The sequence below is a fragment of the Elgaria multicarinata genome, chromosome 4 (assembly GCF_023053635.1).
Source record: "Elgaria multicarinata webbii isolate HBS135686 ecotype San Diego chromosome 4, rElgMul1.1.pri, whole genome shotgun sequence".
NCBI lineage: Eukaryota > Metazoa > Chordata > Lepidosauria > Squamata > Anguidae > Elgaria > Elgaria multicarinata.
In genome coordinates this window covers 49,978,800-49,998,480 of record NC_086174.1, presented here as the reverse complement: position 1 = coordinate 49,998,480, position 19,681 = coordinate 49,978,800, and the positions used below count along the sequence as shown (strand labels likewise).

The following is a 19,681-nucleotide window of genomic DNA, read 5'->3' as shown; positions in this document are numbered from 1 at the left end:
GATGTTAAAATTAAGACAAGAAGTCATAAGGCATGTACTGAAACTTGTTTCCTACTTGCCTTATTGCAGTTAATAGCTGCAAGGAAATAGTCTTTCTCTATATACAAGCAGGATGATCTATTTTAATTGTCCATATAAGTGCCATGATCAACTCCATTTCATACAGTGAATTAAGTGAATCTTCAGGTTGTAGTTTGAGTAAAATCCAACAGAAACAATAAGATTTTTTTTTAAATGATTGTCTGTGTGCATTTATAATTTTTCCCCTACACAGTAATTAACTCTGTGAAAGAAAAACTTCGTGTGCGATGCAGGAGTTAGACAGGCGTTACTGACTTTCGTTTTGCTCATTTTCTGCAATTCGTCTCTGTTAATGCATACAGCCTTTTCAAGAAATGAATGTGGATTCTCCCCCTTCCACCAACATTTTGTTCTCTTATAGCTCTGTGCTTAATACAATGCTAGTGTTGTAGAGCACTGTCCATTTTGCAATTATTTTTTCTTTTAAAAAAAGTCTTAAACTTTGTAGGTTGATGGACTCAAATGGTCTGCTTCTGTAAATCTATTAGAAATAGAATTGTCCACTTGGATGCTCTCTAATGTATACTACTGTATTTAATGTATTGGCAACTTTTATCTGTTTGTAGAAAAGGTTATTGCAATGAAAAAGATATGAAGTAGCTTCTCCAGTTTAGATTATAATAATATGTTATAACTATGTACATTGCTGGGGTTTTTTCCTGCAAATAGTTTTTTATAAATACTTCCCTAACCTCCACTCCTAAATAGTTATGCTTTACCTTTTTGAACCAGCTCTGTTTCACATTTCCTCAGTAATGCCATCATATAGCCGGATCAGATTGCCTATATAGTATTGCAACTATATAGAATAGTAGAGTTGGAAGGGGCCCATAAGGCCATTGAGTCCAACCCCCTGCTCAATGCAGGAATTCACCATAAAGAATACCTGACAGATTGCCAAGCTGCCTCTTGAAGGCCTCTAGTGTGGGAGAGCCCACAACCTCCCTAGGTAACTGGTTCCATTGTCGCACTGCTCTAACAGTCAGTACGTTTTTCCTGACGTCCAGCTAGAATCTGGCTTCCTTTAACTTGAGCCCGTTTTTCCATGTCCTGAACTCTGGGAGGATCGAGAAGAGATCCTGGCCCTCCTCTATGTGACAACCTTTCAAGTATTTGAAGAGTGTTATCATGTCTCCTCTCAATCTTCTCTTCTCCAGGCTAAACATGCCCAGTTCTTTCAGTCTCTCCTCCATCATTGTTTGGGATCACCTATGTGACTAATCCCGGAACCATTGCCCTCATTTGCCCCCAGTTGTACATCACATGGTCAAATATGATTGGCTACATAGCATTATGCATTGTGACTGATCCCACTTAACTGCCTAATAGTCTGCTTATCTTTTCCTTTTATGTTTGGTATGGAAGATCTTCTGCTTGCACATACACAACATAGGACATGCTGGGAGAATGACCAAAAGGAAAAACGAAAAGATACTGACTTATTTGCCAATGAAAGAAATCATTGGATGAGATTGATTGAACTAAGGCTGCAAGTTCTCACACATACTGTAATGCAAATAGACTGCCGTTTCATTATTAAGCTGCCTGTCTGCTTGCAGAAACAATAAAGTTAGTACAACATTCAGAATAGCAATCCTCTCCTTTGTGTTCATTCAGTGTTCAGCCAATAAATGGCATTTTTATTCACGTTCAGTATAAGAAGAGATAAGAGGGCCATTAGGTCTATATATGTAGAACTAACTTGAAAATCTTTTGTGCTGACATATTTCTAAAGACCTTATAGTACGAGTCTGGTGATGTGTAGATTTTTTTTAAAGTATGCTATGCAGCCTTTCCAATAGCTTGTTTCACCAGGTTTTTTTTATAGGTCCAGTGAATTATGTGTCTCAGTTGTAATCCTTCTCTCAATAGAAAACATGCACATTCTTCTTCTGATACTGGCCTTTTATAGTAGTGTTGACTACTGTGCATTTGCTCTTAATCTAGAATGTTGTCAGAGCAGGCTCTGGGGCAGCTACAGCACAGCACTCTTTTTCCTGCCTAGTGCCTATTTTGACATTCCTTCAGCATTAGGCAAAGACGTTTCAATTTCCCCAGGTTTTTAATGATTGATTATTTGTTTTATTACTGTCCGTGCGTTATTTTTATGCTGGTTTTATTGATTTGCTGGGTTTAACTTTTTATGTAGTAGTAGTTATTTTATTGAGGGTTTAAATAACTTATTGTAAGCTGCCCTGATAACGATTGAAAGGTGGGGATATTAATCTTCATAATAAAGACAAATATCTGCACATGCCTTGGGGATGGATCAAGCATCTTCATGCTTACTCCTCTTTTCACTGCTCTGCTAGTGAAAAAGGAATACTCTTCATGGCGATATTCCTCCTCAACAAGCTTTAGTATCTCTTTTTATTTCTTCCTTTCATGTTTATGCAGTGAGTTGCTTTTTGTTTAGTATTCTACTGTCATTGGGCATCACGCACACTGTTTGCTTCTTCCGTTCTTTTCACTTCTCTTACTGCCTCCCACATTGCAACTGATATCCTTAAAACTGTGTAACGAGTTTCAGGGCTAATGTTCCTGCCACTAATGGAGAAAATCACTGTTCATTTTGCCTTGGTAATGAAGACAAGGTGGCTCCTTGCTTGCATTGTTTGAAATTTACTAAGCCATTATCACAGAACATCATTGTTGGCTTGCAGCTGGTGTTTCTGCCTATGGAGATAATGAGTTCTCAAAAAATTGATTTCTGTACTGGACTCTCTAACAATGCCTGTGATTACAGATAAGTCCTCAGTGTCCATTTTGGCTCCTCCAATGGCTTAAGTTACCAACAACTTTTGTAAACCGCCCAGAGTGCTTCGGCTATGGAGCAGTATGAATAAATTTATTACGGTCATTGACCAGAACCAATAAAAACATTAATAACAAACAGACAATCCCCAAAACATACATACATTACTATGTTACATACATCTAGCAGTTGCTGAGAAATTGTATCACACAATCAGAGGCTGCAATCGTCAGCTAAAAGATTACGGCAAGTTACAGCAATCGCACAGAATTTGGCCACTTTATTCATAATATGTGGTGTCTTATCGGAGAGAAGCAAAGAAGTGTAAAAACTGTCAGTCCTACCCGGATAATTATATAACATGGGAAAAATTATGGAGCAGTATATAAATGTTAATAGTAATAATAATAACAATAGGAACATAAGAAGCTGCTTTATACCACAAGTCACACCTTTCATCCATCTAACTCCGTTTTGTCTACATGGATCTTCAGCAGCTGTTTGGCCTTGTGTCAAGCTCTGTATGAATTATACCTTGCATCTGAGTTGTGCTGGTCTTCCATCCTTCTGGGTCAACGTAGCAGCAATTTCTGCTTTTACTCACCCTACCCAACCACCACCATGAGGTTAAACACTTTTTTCCAGTGCAACATTTGATGAAATGCCTCTTCAGAGGCTTCAATTGGATTCTGAAACTTTCTATTAAGACTTCTACCACAGTTTGGGGACTAACAATTAGGGATAGAAAAATCTGTCAATTTATCTGTCTCATTTTCCCATTTTGGTTTGTTCTGTACCATGTGATCTGCGCTATTCCCCCCCTCCCCCGATCTACAAGATAACACCGTCTTTTATATGGACTTTCCCTTTAATTTGGATAAGGTGACACTGTTAGGGAAAGATAGCTATCTGTTCATTTCTTATGCTAATCCTAAACAGGATTTCCATATTTCTCCAAAGAGGCTTTCTCCTGGGCTTGTACTCAAAATCGCTATTTACTATACATTGGTAATACAGCTCTTCTGGAAAAGTTGTTCCACCAAGGTCATAGCTACTTTTTCTGCATTCTCCAGAGGCAACTCTCCGAGTTATAATTCTTTGGAAAGTGTGCAGACCCAGATCACTGGGATGTTTAGAGGCCAATGGGTCGTTGTTACGTGCAAACTAGGTCATTCTCTCTTTCCATCAGGCTTATAGTCTGTTAGATTACTCTCCTATGTTTTTCAGTGATGTGCACTTCAAATTAAATGGTATTTAGCATTAGAGGCTCTAATGTATATTCAAATTAAATGTACTTAGCATTAGAGTTTCTGGATGTTAGGTACACAATGCCTTGTAGGTTTATTGAAACATAACCTTCCATGTATATATGATATGCTGCCTTTTGCTAAGCACTGAAATTTAGTCGATTATGTTTTGAGTGGAAATATACATTGGCAATGGTGAAAATCACAAAAGGGAAGATATGCTTGCCAATCATTAAACAAGAAGATTAAATAGGTGACAATTAAAAAAAAAAGTGTCTCAGGAGTAAGTAACACCAATCTTCCTGTGTGTTTTTCTTTCTTTCAGTTATTTGCCATCTTCCTTGTATGAATGGAGGCCAATGTAGTTCGAGAGATAAGTGCCAGTGCCCTCCTAATTTCACTGGTAAGCTTTGTCAGATCCCAGTGCAAAGCAGCAGTGTTCCAAAACTTTATCGGAATCCACAACAAGCAAGCAAGGCCGTGGGATCACATGTTATCCATTCCACGCATACTTTACCACTGACTATGCCTGGGCAGCAAGGAGTAAAAGGTAAACATTTTTCCCCTCCTTTTTGTGGCTAGATTTCCCTGTTAGCTGTAGTTTTACTTTTTAATTTTGGTTGCCAGACTACCAGAGTTGGTCATAACATAACTAAAAATAGCTGGAACTCAAAGCCTATCAGAATGACTAGCTTCAGGCCTGATTTTGGAATGGAAACTGCCTTGGTCATTCTGTGGGAGAGGGAGAAGGGGAGTATGACCCCACTGATTCTCTTAGACCTCTCGGCTGCTTTTGAGACCACCAATCATTGCATCCTTCTGGATAGGTTGTCTGGATTGGGAGTTGGGAGCACTGCATTGCAGTGGTTCCATTCTTACTTGAATGGCTAGTTCCAGAAGGTGGAGCTTGGGGATTATTGCTCTGTGCTTTGACAGCTATGGTATGGAATTACAAAGGACGCTATTCTATCCCCAGTGCTGGTCGATATCTACATGAAACTGCTGGGGGAGGTTATCTGGAAATGTGGGCTGATGTAAGGCAGTGGCTGTTCTGAATCAGTGACTGAGCACAGTACTGGACTGGATGAGGGCCAATAAACTGAGACTCAATCCAGACAAGATGGAGGGACTCTTGCTGGGTAATTTGTCTGGCCAGCTAAGTGATGTGCAATCTGCACTCCCCCTAAAGGTTCAGGTTCATACTTTGGGATTCTCTTATATCCATCATTGTCACAAGAGGCATAGGTAGCCTTTTATCAGTTTAGGCTATATCCTTATCTGAACCGAGATAGCCTACCTACAGTTATCTATGCTCTGGTAATCCCTCATCTGGATTACTACAATAAATTATACATGGAGTTGCCTTTGAATACAGTCTGGAAACTTCACCTGGTTCAAAATAAGGCAGCAAGATTGTTAACAGGGACTGGCCAATGTGATCACATTATGCCAATACTTTTTCATCAACACTGGCTGTCAGTCCATTTCCAGGCCTGATTCAAAGTGCTGGTATTAACATTCAGAGCTCTAAATGGGTTGGGGCGAGGTTACCTGAAGAATCGTCTCCTTTCATATACACCTCTCCGAACCCTAAGACTTCAGCAGTCCTGACGAGAACAACAGGAAGAGGGAGGGGCACTATGGGTGGGTTCATAATGTTAAACCAATTTTAAATTATTAAAGCAGTTGTTGTGCTTTCATACTCATTCACACAATCATTTTCAGCCACTATGGTTTGAGGCATGTGCCCGGTGCATGGGCACCAGTTCCATAAGCCAACCCCCTCTTGTAGGTTGTTGTATCATCTGAACATGTCGAGGGTAGGGTTTTGGCATGGTTACTAACATCCAGAACCCACCCCACTTATAGGGTTGTGGGTGGTTTATTATTAGCTGAGTTCAGGTGATACAACAATTTACAAGCAAGGGTTGGGTTATAGAATTGGTGCCCATGAGTGCCTGGCACATGCCACAAATCACGGTGACTTATTTAAGCCACTGTGGCTGGAAAAGATTGTGTGAACCAGGCCAATATGAAAGCACTGGTACTAGTACTACTTTGATCATTTAAAATTGGTTGAAGGGCACTTAAATTGTAGCCTCTTATTGACAGCCATGATGCCTTCCTTCTCAAGCTTTTCCTTTACCATGGTTATGAACTCAAAGTGGCTATGAACTCTGCTCTGAGGATTCATGAAACGGTTTTGAGTTCTGTGGGGCAATTAAATATCTGAGGAAAAAATGGGTGCTTGCATAGATGTCGCATGTAGGCTCTCTGGATTGTAGGCAGGAGCTAGTTCTGGTAAACTACTCCTTTGCCACAAAAGAAATATAAACTGTTTGTCCAGAATGAGCAATACAGATGTTGAATTCTGCCCCAGCCAGCATACTGCCATGCCACTTTCAGAACATTCCCAGGTTAATTTCTGTGCTACAAAATTCTGAAAAGGTATTTTCAGGTATACAAGGAAATCTTCCTGTATTAAAATAATTTCTTCTGCTCTCAGCTACAATTCTGACTATACTCTATGTCCGACTGCATGCTGACATCATTCTCATTATCCTATATCCAGTATATTTATCCAATATCCAATGGCCGTATTTGCACATCACTTGAAGCCAAAAGTTATGGTTTAATAAACCAGGATGTGAATGAACAACATGCTGGTGCATGCAGCCCATTTGCTCCGACTTCACTCCTCCCTTCATGCAAGTGGGCAAACAAGCGAGGAAAGGACATCCAAACCTGGAATCCTAAGCCAAGAACAAACTGGTTATGACCCTGACATGTTTGGATATATTAATGAAACCGCAATCCTAGGTTCAGATGTCCTAAGTCCCTATCCCATTCCAGGTTTTTTTACCCACTTGCATGAAAGGAGCAAAGCGGGAGCGAATGAGCTGCATTTGTACGCATACTGCTTGTTCATATTCTGGTTTATTAGGCTATATTTTTGGCTTAAACTAATATGTGAATGTGACCTTGCCAAAGTTTAGGATATATAAAGTACTGCTTTGTACATTAACATGTATTTATTGCGTTTCTATACTGCCCAATAGCCGAAGCTCTCTGGGCCGTTCACAAAAATTAAAATCATGCAGTACAATTCAAAGTATATACTGTTGTTTTATACTGTTGTTTTTATATTTTTGATGGTTTTAAATTTTGTATACTGTTTTTAACTTTTGTAAACCGCCCAGAGAGCTTCGGCTACGGGGAAGTATATTAAATAAATAAATAAATAAATAAATAATAAAATGTTTGGTATTGCTGAGTTTCTTGCTTAGGAAGTTTCTTTATTTTCGTTCTTCATCTTTTTCCAGTAAAATTTCCTCCCAACATTGTGAACATCCACGTGAAACATCCCCCTGAAGCTTCAGTGCAGTTTCATCAAGTTTCAAGGATTGATAGCACATCAGCAGGACAGAAAGCAAAGCCAAAGCCATCTCAGTCAGGACATTCCCAGGTTTCTTATCAAAGTCTGCCATTTCAGAAGAAAATACATTCAACCTACACACAGCAGCAGCAGCCTATTTCTCATATTTACCCTATTTCTGCTAAAACTCAGCTTGGACGATGCTTCCAGGAGACTATTGGGACACAGGTAAGAGATGTTCTTCAGCTTTTAAAAATAAATTACTAACTTTTTAAAACTTAAACCCAAAAGTTGACTGGCTTGGTTTATTAGATATTGTGGTATTCAGAATGTACACCAGTGTTTACAAATCTATTAATAGCAGCTAAAATAGTTGCAAAAAATAATAATTTTACAACCCTGTAGTACTTTCAGTAAAGGAAGAATCTGAACATTTGTGTGGGTTACCCAAATGTCGAAATTGAGTCAAATTGTTAAATTTAAAGCAATGGAAGTGGAAACTTTGAATTTTTTTCCCCAGAATTGCCATCCCTTTTGGCATATTCAATTATTTTTATAATGTTAATGGGCTTTCTTACTATTAGAAGAAATACTGTTTTTTATTTGTAAAACTTTAAGGTGTAAAAAAAGATGTCAAGGTTGAAAGATATATTACAAAGCTATAAGACTGCCTCTGATTAAAAAAAAATGTGGCCGGGGGGTGGAGGGGAGAGAAAGCATAAGCATTCTGACATCAGTTGCCCTCAAAACTAGATTTCACCTCAGAATACTTTTTAATGGTTTTAATTTTTGTAAACTGTCCAGAGAGCTTCAGGTATTGGGCAGTATAAAAATTGCAATAAATAAATAAATAAATAGAAATTAGCCCTGCTAAACTTTTTATCTCTTCACCAGCTGTCAGAATTCTTGGCATTTTATTTATTTAATGATATATTTAAAAAGACAACTACAGAAGATAAAACAAATCATCACAGAGGCTTTAGCTAGACGGAGCTTTATCCCGGGGTGAACCCGGGGATCGTCTCTGTGCGTCCACATGACGCACAGGGGATCCCGGAATCAAGGAGGGATCATCCCTCCCTTCGCCCAGAATATAACCCTCACCTTTGGCCCCAGTTTTTCTGCGGTCCCGGGCTGAGCCAGGTGCGGCCAAGTGCTGCCTGTTGACCCGGCTCTGCACGATTCCTCGCGCGGAGCCGTGAGCCACGCATGGGGCGCAGCGCTCCTCAGAAGCGCTGTACCCATCAGGGGTAGGGTGGGGGGAGCGGGAAAAGAGAGTTAAATTAAAAAAAAACACTTACCTTTAGCGCACAAGTGTTCATGCGCTGCTGTTCTTTTAAAAAATAAAAAATGGTGGACACCTCTCCTGCTGAGGTCGCGTGTCACATGTAGACAGAGGAGAGATCTCACGTTAAACACAACGTGAAATCTTACCTCCTCCATCATGGGATAGCAGGTAGGTCTAGTTAAGGCCAGAGTAAACCTTTAGAATTTCTATCAATGTAAATATTGGTTTTCTAAAGGATTGTAGGATTAGGCTTTGATATACAGTCTGCAGGAGATCATTCTCAATCAATAAAGCCCTGCTCTATGTCCTTAAGGATTCTACCTCTTGGGCAGAGGAACATAGAAGAGGGCTTGTCCTATTAAGGATGGATCCACACAATAGGTGTTTTTAGGTATATAATAATCAAATCCTTGAATTGTGCCCAATGCTGTTGACATAACTCCAGTTGTATGTGCTTATTACTTTGGAAAGATGCATGTGAATCTGATGCAGTTGACAGCCCTTCTTCCAGTAAGGCTGCTTTGAAAAGTTTGAATGAAACTGCCCTTCCCTTCCTATAACTCTATAAGGCTCCATTACAGGAAATGAGTGTTGTAGTTCTTCCAGTCTTCCATTTTAGTTTTCAGAGGAAATTGTCTCCTTCATTTAGATATTCTCTTTATGTGGCTGCTTTCTCATATTTTTAATATGTTTTTCAGTATATTGTTGGATTCTTTTGTTTCTTTCAAGACAAATCAGCTTTTTCAAACTCTGTGATTTGCCTGTTAGGGGAAACACATCTACGTTTATTTAACTTTCAAAGTATGATATTTTACATTTAAGAATTTATAGCGTACACATCAATATATCAGATAGTCTCTTAATATATGAAAGAGAAAACAAATTGCACAGGCACACACTATATTATAAGTAGGGTTATCCTAGGGCATATTATTAAAGTGGATTGGTATGCATCCATTCTTCTCTAATAACAAGGCTGTATAGAGAAAATTGTGAGTTTGTTGTTCTGGAACCTTCTGTTGCTTAAACAGTTCATTTTGAGTGTTAGTTAACTAGTTCAGGAGATATTCTAATGTTTGTCACAGTTTCAATAGAACTTTGCCCAAAGAACAGCAACTTAATTTCAATAGGATTTTTTTTTTCTGAACCACTAGGGCAGCCCATCATTTTTTTCTGTTCCTTGCTTTGCCTTTTAAAAGAAAATTTGAGCAGAGACAACAGTGGTGCTTTCCTCTACACCCTTAGCTTCAGAAGTAGGTACTCTATGTGTTACTTTATCATCTCTGCACCTCTTATTGGGAGCCTACAGATGCCATAAACCCATGTTAACATTCTACTATTTGAAAATAATTACTCACAGAACAACAAACATTACTTCGAACATTTCATTCTTCAAGCAAGTTCAGTCTCTATGGGAACTTGTGTTAATATGACACACACTCCTCTGGAGATGGACCTTTTACTGAAGTAGATTTGGTCTTCTCCATCCAGGGCAGCTTCTATTGGCCAAGAGGTGGAGCCATCCCTCCAACATTTGGCTCAAGGCCATGATACTGGGAGTACATTTGCACACCTGCTTCTCACACGTTGACTTTCATTCCTTTTTGCTAAAGCAAAAAATGCAGTTAGCAGTTCCTAAAAGAAGGCATAATGTAGCACAGCATTGCTATGTGACAACATTACTCCTTTATTATGTTTGGACCTTGCCTCTCATGACACAGTCCTGTCCTGTTGTTTCACAGACACTATGAGGCTTGTAGGGGCTGAACATTTTGAATGAGAATGGCTGATCCCTGAAAATTTTCCCACTCAGCAATGTTTTTATTCTGCTTGTTCCTAGATTTCAGATGAGTGTGTGCACCAGTAGTTGGAAGTACTGTTCTTGGATTTCTATTTGTTAACTGGGGAGTATGGGTTGTATCCAATGCTAGTCCCATTGAAATGAATGGGATTTAAGTTAGACTAACATTGGAGACAGTGCTATAGTTTCTTGACTTAGAGGACCTCAGATCTATGAAGCTTTTGAGCCATTGGAGTTCACACATCTGAGATTGTTATTTTCAGCTTAAAACCACACCATAAAGCTTAGAACATTAGAGTATGAGGTTATTACTTCAAAGCAGTGATATTCAAAAGTGAGAATTTGTTTTTTTAATGTGTCAAGAAAAAGTGGGGGAGGGGATAGAGAGAAGTAGGAAATAGAGGAAATAGCATAAGATTTACTGGAAAGCCCCAGCACGAACTTTGCCATCACCCACTATCCAATTGCCATCTTGATGCATGTTTACGGAATACATCTGGCACAAAGTAGGCCCTGGGCTTTAAGCCAATGTTGGCTCTGTGAAAGTACCCAAAGGAAAAAAATGGCAAAGAATAAAGAGGCTACAACAGGGAAAGCTGAAGAGAGAATATGGAGATGGGGAAGGAGAACTTATTTTGAACATTTTATTCTATTAATTCCAGACCAGCAGTTAGTGTTATTTCAGATTTTGTTAGCATAAGCTGGTAGGCCTGAAAAGCCAGGTGTTCAGGGGCAGCAAGACTGGCCATCTTACTATGTCAGAATTCATTTTGTGGGTACAATGTGCTGTTCTGCTTTTAAAAGGTCTCTCAAATTCTAGTTTTAATAGGGAAATCCTAAAATCTAAAAAATATAACAACACCTTTACAGCAAAACATATAAAACTTTGGAAAAGCTTCATCCTCCATACATGGATACTTACCCAGAATTCCAGGAGTTCCCCAAAGTGTTCTCATAGTTCCTAGTAAGCACATGTTCCCCCATCATCACATGCAATGGGAGAACAAAGAGTTGATTCAATGTTGGGTGGGAAATGCATTCTGCATGCAGAAATCCCATATATGTAAAGAAACTCTTGATTGGCATATTGAGATATATATATATATATATACCTAAGTTTCCAATCAGATCCTAATGAGACATCCATAAAGGGAAACTTTACCATTCAGATAGAAGAATGATAGATTTGCTTAATGTGGGCTTCAGGTGGCATCCTCCCCCACCCCGCAAGGAATGGAACCGTCATCTGTATTATCTTTTTTTAAAAATCATGATAATTGTACAAATTGAGGCTTTAAAAATGTTAATGTTAATTAACATGCTCAAAGATCAATTTATAATACCTAGCTAATTTTCTTAAATTAAAATTGGCCAGTTACAAAAAAGCCACGTTAATGATATATCTTTTAGAGAGAGAGAATTTATTGATTTGGTTAATATTTATGTTTCCCTTAAATGTCAGAAGTTGTCACCTATTGAAATCCAGAATGATATGAATCAGGTTCTATAATAATGTCTAGAAATCCATATGCCTGAATATTTATTGCTTTAGTTTTCTATCTCAAATCAGTTTCATCGAGATATTTCCCTACAATACTTTCGATGACCAAAACTTAAGAGGAATTTAAATATCAAAAGAGCTTCGAAAAGCAGTAAGAAGAGGGGACTTTTGTTCTGGAATTTTCCCACCACCATACTGGCTGTGCTCATCTGCTCCCATTTAATTGCTTTATCAAAGGCAATGTTTAGGGTACTTGGTTCAAATGTGTGGCCTCCAACATGGTGCATGTGGGCAGCTCTGTTGGCAACCACCAGGCTTCCTACCCCTCCTGATTTTAATCTTACTTCTTAATTATTATTATTTAAAAAAAAAAACACGTTTGTTTAATTGGGAGGCTGGCATGCTGCAAAATGAAGATCTGCCCTCTAGCACCATCTTTATTTTGCTTCAAAAGAGTGATTTAACATTCTCTCAAAATTCCAAATATGCCACTGACCTGAAAAGGTTTTGGACTCCTGGTTTAAGTATTCTAGCTTTAAAATTTGATCCAGAACTTTGTTTGATTTTCTAGCTATTTTGTTTTTTTCCTAGATTGTGAGAAAAATCCCAAAGACAATTAAGACCATTTTAACATTAATAACTTATTGAAGACCCGAATGATATCTCAAGCTAAAAGGATGGTTTTATTTTCTTAATACATGTCATATACAACTGTATACCTATATGAACGATTTCTTTCTTTCTTCATGTAATCAGTTCAGATATTTGAGTCTGTTCTGGATAGGCTCCATACTGTTACTTCTCTCAGCAGTTGTCAGTGTTTATGCATTTTCTTGCATGGTGGATTTCTGAACTTGGCTTCATTTCTCTAAAATCTTTTATTAATTACTTTGGGATCAGAGGTGATTTTACTGTCTGCAAACGAGACTGATAATATAATGTGCATGTATGTGTGGCCTCTTCTTGGCAAATCGTTTAATCTGTTGCAGGAGCTGGTTGATCTTGTGACTTCTATCCTGTATTTTTAGCCTGGACGACAAAAGTGTTGTATTTATTAGCTTTCTCAAGTGATAAACAATAGCTATATGGGATTGGATCCAGACATGCCTATCTTGAAACCGATGGTCTGCCTTAATTTGCGGAGGGAACCATGATCTAGTGGAAGCTTTCCACTGGAGGAAGAAGATAGGGCAGTGATTTTCTTTGGACCTTCAAGAATAGTGTGGAAGATGATACTGAGGGCTGCAGGTGAAAAGTGGAATTGGGGAAAATCACCATCCTGCCCTCTTCCTCCAGCCCCAATGGAGCTGAGTGCAAGTCAGGACCCTGCAAACAGACTTAGGTTTGAAGACATTAATACTATATATATACTTCAAAATGGTCTTAACTCTGATTTGGATTATTTAATTTGGATATTTCCTGAGTAGACATTGAGTACAGGGAACCATGATATCATCTAATATTTTGATGGAATGCATCTTTTACCACTGTTTCTCCAACATGAGTTGGCCTTTTCCTTCTGTAGACATAAATAATGTTTAATTCATCCCACACAGCCCAATCTTCCATTTTTTAGATTTAAAACATGGAATTTAGACAGTTTGAACACCAGAGAGCAAAAGAATACACATGTAAGGAACTCCTGTCATTAATGACCTGCTTCATAACACTGTGACATGAGATGAACCCATTACATTTCTAGCTCTCTACCATCTTCTGTTTAGTCCATAATTGGTCTAAAATGCTGAATAGCAAGCTTTAATCTCCTCATTCTACTAGGACCACTTGATCTATTGTCCATTTTTATTTCTTATTTTTTTCCTGTTCTGCTCCTCCACCTGTGGGGGGGGGGAAGCACATTTCCCAGTTAAAAGATACATTTACTTCTGACCGTGAACTGTACTAGATAGTGACTTCGAGATGTATCAATAGTTTTGATTTGTTAAAAGCATAAGCACTCTACAGTTGATTTGCTGGGACATACCTCCCACAATGCTTGGCTCTGAGGAAGGCACCCCTATAATAAAGAACCTCCTCATTTGTGCATGGCCAGCTCCCTCCAGAACCGAACAGGCTGCTTTTTCTGGCTGATGTGTCTCTTCAGAGAGTCTGCACTGAGAGCAAGCTGGAGGAGTAAGGGTAAGGGGTGATACGCGACACAGGTGGGCAGTGGAGCGACAGGCAGGCTGGGCTACGCAGGCGAGTGGGGAGGTGGATGAGCAGGTGGGTGGAGGTAGGGAGAGTGGAGGGCAGGCCAGACCATCCTCTTCCTATTAGAGGTAATAAGCCAGGAGGGACAAGTATAAAGCATATAAATGGTTGGCTAAACACAGCGAAGTGCCTTGTCCACATCCTCAGGCCTCAACAACTGTTTTTGATGCCCTGTGGCTTGTAGAGAAGGAGACCAGGAAGACAGTGATATTTTGGCTGGCAGAATAATAATAATAATAATAATAATAATAATAATAATAATAATAATAATTCTTACCTGCCTCTCCCTCTGGATCGAGGCGGGGTACAACACAAATGCAAACACCATAAAATGCATATAATTGATTAAAACATTTAAAACTAATACATTATTAAAAGCAGCACATTATTAAAAGGCATCTTAAAATTCAACTGGGTAGGTCTGCTGGAAGAGATCAGTCTTTATGGCTTTCTTAATCTCTCCCGGCAGGCCATTCCACAATCTGGGAGCAGCAGAAGAAAAGGTCCTCTGGGTAACAGAACTGGTAAATGACTTTTTTGAGAGGAAGCAGTGGCATGTGGGAAGGGAAATTAGATGGTAGGTCATATTTTTTGTCAGGTTCCATAAGGGAAGAAGGGTAGCAGTACCATGTGTCCACGCTGTCAAGAGTTATGTTACAGAGCAGGCTTTAGTGTTTAAAGAATATTACTTCTGTCTAGAAGGAAATGGCTGTAGAGAAAATGCTGAACAGAATGCACCTTGTATAGACAGGCTTCCAGTTAGTAGCCAACCCACATATCTCTGCTGATGCAAATGCAGTCTGATATGTAATATATTCAGAAATCGGAGCATCTGGTGTGGCATTAGTTAGCGGCATTTGTTTTGGTGCCAAGACAAGACCAAATGTATTTGCTTCATTGGCGCCTCATTCTAATCCACACACAGTCAAGTTACACTTGGGCAACTGAGCTCTTCATAAGAAAACCCATCTGTACTTTCTTGCAGTCCTCATTAAAAAAAAAAAACCTCTGAGAACTTTACAACTGCACATTCCTGATGCTTTTGATGACTTTTTTTGGCGGAGGTTGGGGAGTGCCTCTGTAGAATATTCTGGCACAAATTGTACAGTTCCACAAAAAATAAGTGGGTGGTGGGGCGCTGTAAAGGACTTATGTGGCAAAACTGGGATTGCATTTAGCACCACTCATTCTGGTGATATTTGAAGCTAAGAAACAAGGTGCTGGCTGATCCTTCAGATGTTGTCTTTTGAGCTCTGGGATATTCACAGGGATCATAGTCCTCACATAGTGTTGCAAATCTTTACCCAAACACTTGGAAACTGGAAAATGTGCTGTTCTTCTTCGTGGTCTCTGTGCAACACTCAATTGAAGGGACTTCTAGGGTTTTTTTTTTATTTGCTGCAGAGAAATCTTGACTTTTTTTCCTTCTCAAGCCAGGCACCTTTTAACATTGTACCAATATAGATTCATACATATTATTATTTTCTGCAATTTTAGACAGCATACTGAGAGCCACTCTCAGTTTAAACCTGATGAAGAAGTAGCTTGACCATGACAATTGGGCCAATGATACCTTCACTCTCCCGAACTGTTAAACCCCTGCTCCGTCGACAGCATACAGGTCTAACATAAGGTTTCATGGTCCTGCCTGAAGAGTTCATTTTATCCCTGCTGCAAGGGAAGACCGGCCTTGACTTTGAATCCCAAAAGTCAGATTGTTGTGAAGGAGGAGCAGGAGGTATGATGGGGAAGGGAAAAAGAAGAATATTGCATTACTTTTTGGTATTGACCAGAAAGAGAAATAAAAGGGGGTGGGGGGTGCTGTTTTTAGTGTGCAGGTGTACAACATATTTTGGGGGGGAGTCTTGATACATTTTGCTTAGGGAGGCGACACAGTGTTTCATATATTAGAACCTGCTGACTGTCACACATTTTGTTGGCATCAGAAAATATATTTGCAACAGTTGCCCTAAGCCAAAAGTAATTCAACTTCAGTCCGCAGGCTGGGTCGTTCCCCCATCCCCACTGGTGCCATTCAGAATATTGGTCAACTCCATACCTATAGTTTGAAACTTTCTGGAAGCCAAAGAGTCTGGCAGCTTAGAGAAGTGGTCTACTGAGTCTTATTAAAAGCAAGCAAACAAGCAAGTTTATGCTTCTTTTCCTTGACTCCCTCAGCATTCAGCTGCTTTTCATTTTAATTCTAATAAAAATGCCTTTATTATGACATACAATATCTTGTTATTCCTCAAAATATGTTTATAGCGTCAGTGATACAGACAATAAAGTTTGTATTGCTAATGTGTGCCCTATTAATTTTCCATATGATTAATGAGTGTTGAAATTGTTATGGGACACTTGAACATAGGAGAAATATAATTTAATGCATGTGTCTACCATGTGTCAAGAGTTTATATAGAAAGAGGAAACCCTCAATAAAAAATTGTTCTATATCTTTACATCTGCTTTGTTATAATTGAAGTATTTAGATGTAGTCAGTGATGTTTAAATCAGATAATATTAGTTTAATTTACTTAATGCAGATGTTTTAATCACCAAGGGCCACACAACTTATCTTCATATTTCATCTGTAATTTGTATGCAATTTTATGAATAGATCAGATACTAAACTGGAGCTATTTGATGTGCTTACTGTATAATATTCTTATCCAGACAGTGTTACTCTCAAATGAGAAAATCCTGAATTGAGCACAGGATCATGGGGCGTATTCAGTGCTGCTGTTCTCGGGCCCAGAGCCCATAAAACCTGTTTTCAGCCTGTGTGCAAATCAAATTAAATAAGTGTTGATTGCTGAGCAGTCCTGTGGCTGTGTTTGCAAAATATTTTGCCTGCAAAAAGAGGTACCCCCTGCACTGTTCTTTTAGGGGGCACATGAACAGGGGTGAAAATGTTGATGTCCTTTAAAACATTTGTCAAAAGAGGGAAAGGTCGCATTGCACATAGGACTGTTGATTACCTCTTTTAAGGTGGCTGCAAATCCCACCTTAAAAGAGGCAATCCAAAGCAATATGCTCAGTCCAATCTTGTTCCCCTCTTGGCAAAGCGCTTGGCAACAGAGGGGAAGGATTGTGCTGCACCTTATGCTGTATATCACCCCCTTTAAAGTATTCTTGGTCTCTGTGCAGCACTTGATTTAAGGAACTTCTGAGAGTAGCTTGGTCACCCTGCCCTCTAATGTACATTGACAGGGGTATCTACTAAAGAGCCAGGGTAGCTGGGCTGACCAGTCTCATTTCTGCTCCGTGTGTGTCTCTGTGTGTATCTGTGTGTATCTATGTTCATGAAGAGGAAGAGGATGTGCAGCAGTGGCAGGGAGGTGTGTGAGCAGGAGATTGTCCCCCTCAGTGCTTAGGTTTTGTTGTTTATTCGTTCAGTCGTTTCCGACTCTCCGTGACTTCATGGACCAGCACACGCCAGAGCTTTCTGTCGGCTGTCGCCACCCCCAGCTCCCCCAAGGTCAAGTCTGTCACCTCCAGAATATCATCCATCCATCTTGCCCTTGGTCGGCCCCTCTTCCTTTTGCCTTCCACTTTCCCTAGCATCAGTCTCTTCTCCAGGGTATCCTGTCTTCTCATTATGTGGCCAAAGTACTTCAGTTTTGCCTTTAATACCATTCCCTCAAGTGAGCAGTCTGGCTTTATTTCCTGGAGTATGGACTGGTTTGATCTTCCAAGGCACTCTCAGAATTTTCCTCCAACACCACAGTTCAAAAGCATCTATCTTCCTTCGCTCAGCTTTCCTTTGTGGGATGGACGCAAGAAATAAGAGACGACACAAGTGCTGGAATTAAACTGGGCCACGTTTATTCAAGATCTGCAAAGGGGGTTCCCACCGGGCATCCAGCCAGGCCTGCGTCAGGCCTTACTAAGTGAAGGAGGCGAGCTTTCCTGGCCCAGCAGGTGGCGCTCCGTTTCACCGCCCTGCTGTCCATCCCCTACGTGGGGTAGGGAGACCTTCCCTTGTCACCCCCAACCCATGTCCCAAGGCTCAAGGTGGGTGATAGAGGCTGGCCTCAAAGGTGGTCCTTATCCCCCAGCCTGGCCACAAGGCTCAACACTGGGAGCCCTCGGGAGTCACCCATCACTGTAACCGTGCCTTGGAAGCTCACCATTATATTCCCTCTGGATGCCCTTCCCTACCTGCCAATTAGGTGACCAATTAACTCGCAGCCAAATTGACCTAGTTATACTCACCCGCTGTCTTACAGTGTGGAGTAGGCGAAACAACTCACGTCCAATTCAGAACGTGAGCAAAAAATTCCTACTCGGCCCCCTATTGGCAACCAGTAGTTCACACTGTTTACAGGGAGGGAGGGAGGGAGCAGCAGAAGCAAGAGGGCTTGGGAGGGGTGAGACACGTCCTTTTACAGGGCCAAAACCCCTCCCAGCCCTGGTGACGCGAAATCCTGCTTACGTCTCTTCCCTGCTCCACCCACAAATCCCTCCCCATGCCCAGGCTTTGCCGGGCATGGCAGAATGGGCCTATGGTCCAGCTCTCGCAGCCATAGGTTACTACGGGGAATACCATTGCTTTAACTATGCGGACCTTTGTTGTCAGTGTGGTGTCTCTGCTCTTAACTATTTTATCAAGATTTGTCATTGCTCTCCTCCCAAGAAGTAAACGTCTTCTGATTTCCTGGCTGCAGTCAGCGTCTGCAGTAATCTTTGCGCCCAGAAATACAAAGTCTGTCACTGCCTCCACGTTTTCTCCCTCTATTTGCCAGTTACCAATCAAGCTGGTTGCTATAATCTTGGGTTTTTTGAGGTTTAACTGCAACCCAGCTTTTGCACTTTCTTCTTTCACCTTTGTCATAAGGCTCCTCAGCTCCTCCTCGCTTTCAGCCATCAGTGGTGTCATCTGCATATCTGTGATTGTTAATGTTTCTTCCTGCGAAGAAACGTTGCATGATGTGTTCTGCATACAAGTTGAATAGATAAGGTGAGAGTATACAACCCTGCCGTACTCCTTTCCCAATCTTAAACCAGTCCGTTGTTCCGTGGTCTGTTCTTACCTTTGCTACTTGTTCGTTATACAGATTCCTCAGGAGGCAGACAAGATGACTTGGTATCCCCATACCACCAAGAACTTGCCACAGTTTGTTATGATCCACACAGTCAAAGGCTTTAGAATAGTCAATAAAACAGAAATAGATTTTTTTTGGAAGTCCCTGGCTTTCTCCATTATCCAGTGGATATTGGCAATTTGGTCTCTAGTTCCTCTGCCTTTTCTAAACCCAGCTTGTACATCCGGCAATTCTCGCTCCATGAATTGCTGGAGTCTACCTTGCAGGATCTTGAGCATTACCTTGCTGGCATGTGAAATAAGTGCCACTGTCCGATAGTTTGAACATTCTTTAGTGTTTCCCTTTTTTGGTATGGGGATATAAGTTGATTTTTTCC

General features: G+C 40.2%; 1 protein-coding gene across 5 annotated transcripts in view; it reads left to right on the top strand.

Annotated features, from left to right (window-relative positions):
• The window catches only part of LTBP1 (latent transforming growth factor beta binding protein 1), a 210,737-nt gene that overhangs the window by 77,998 nt on the left and 113,058 nt on the right, over positions 1–19,681 (top strand). For all 5 annotated transcript variants that reach the window (XM_063124236.1, XM_063124235.1, XM_063124239.1 and 2 more), the window contains exons 6-7: positions 4,409–4,633; positions 7,407–7,687. In XM_063124236.1, the coding sequence (XP_062980306.1) occupies positions 4,409–4,633; positions 7,407–7,687 (506 nt within the window). The remainder of the gene's footprint in view (positions 1–4,408; positions 4,634–7,406; positions 7,688–19,681) is intronic.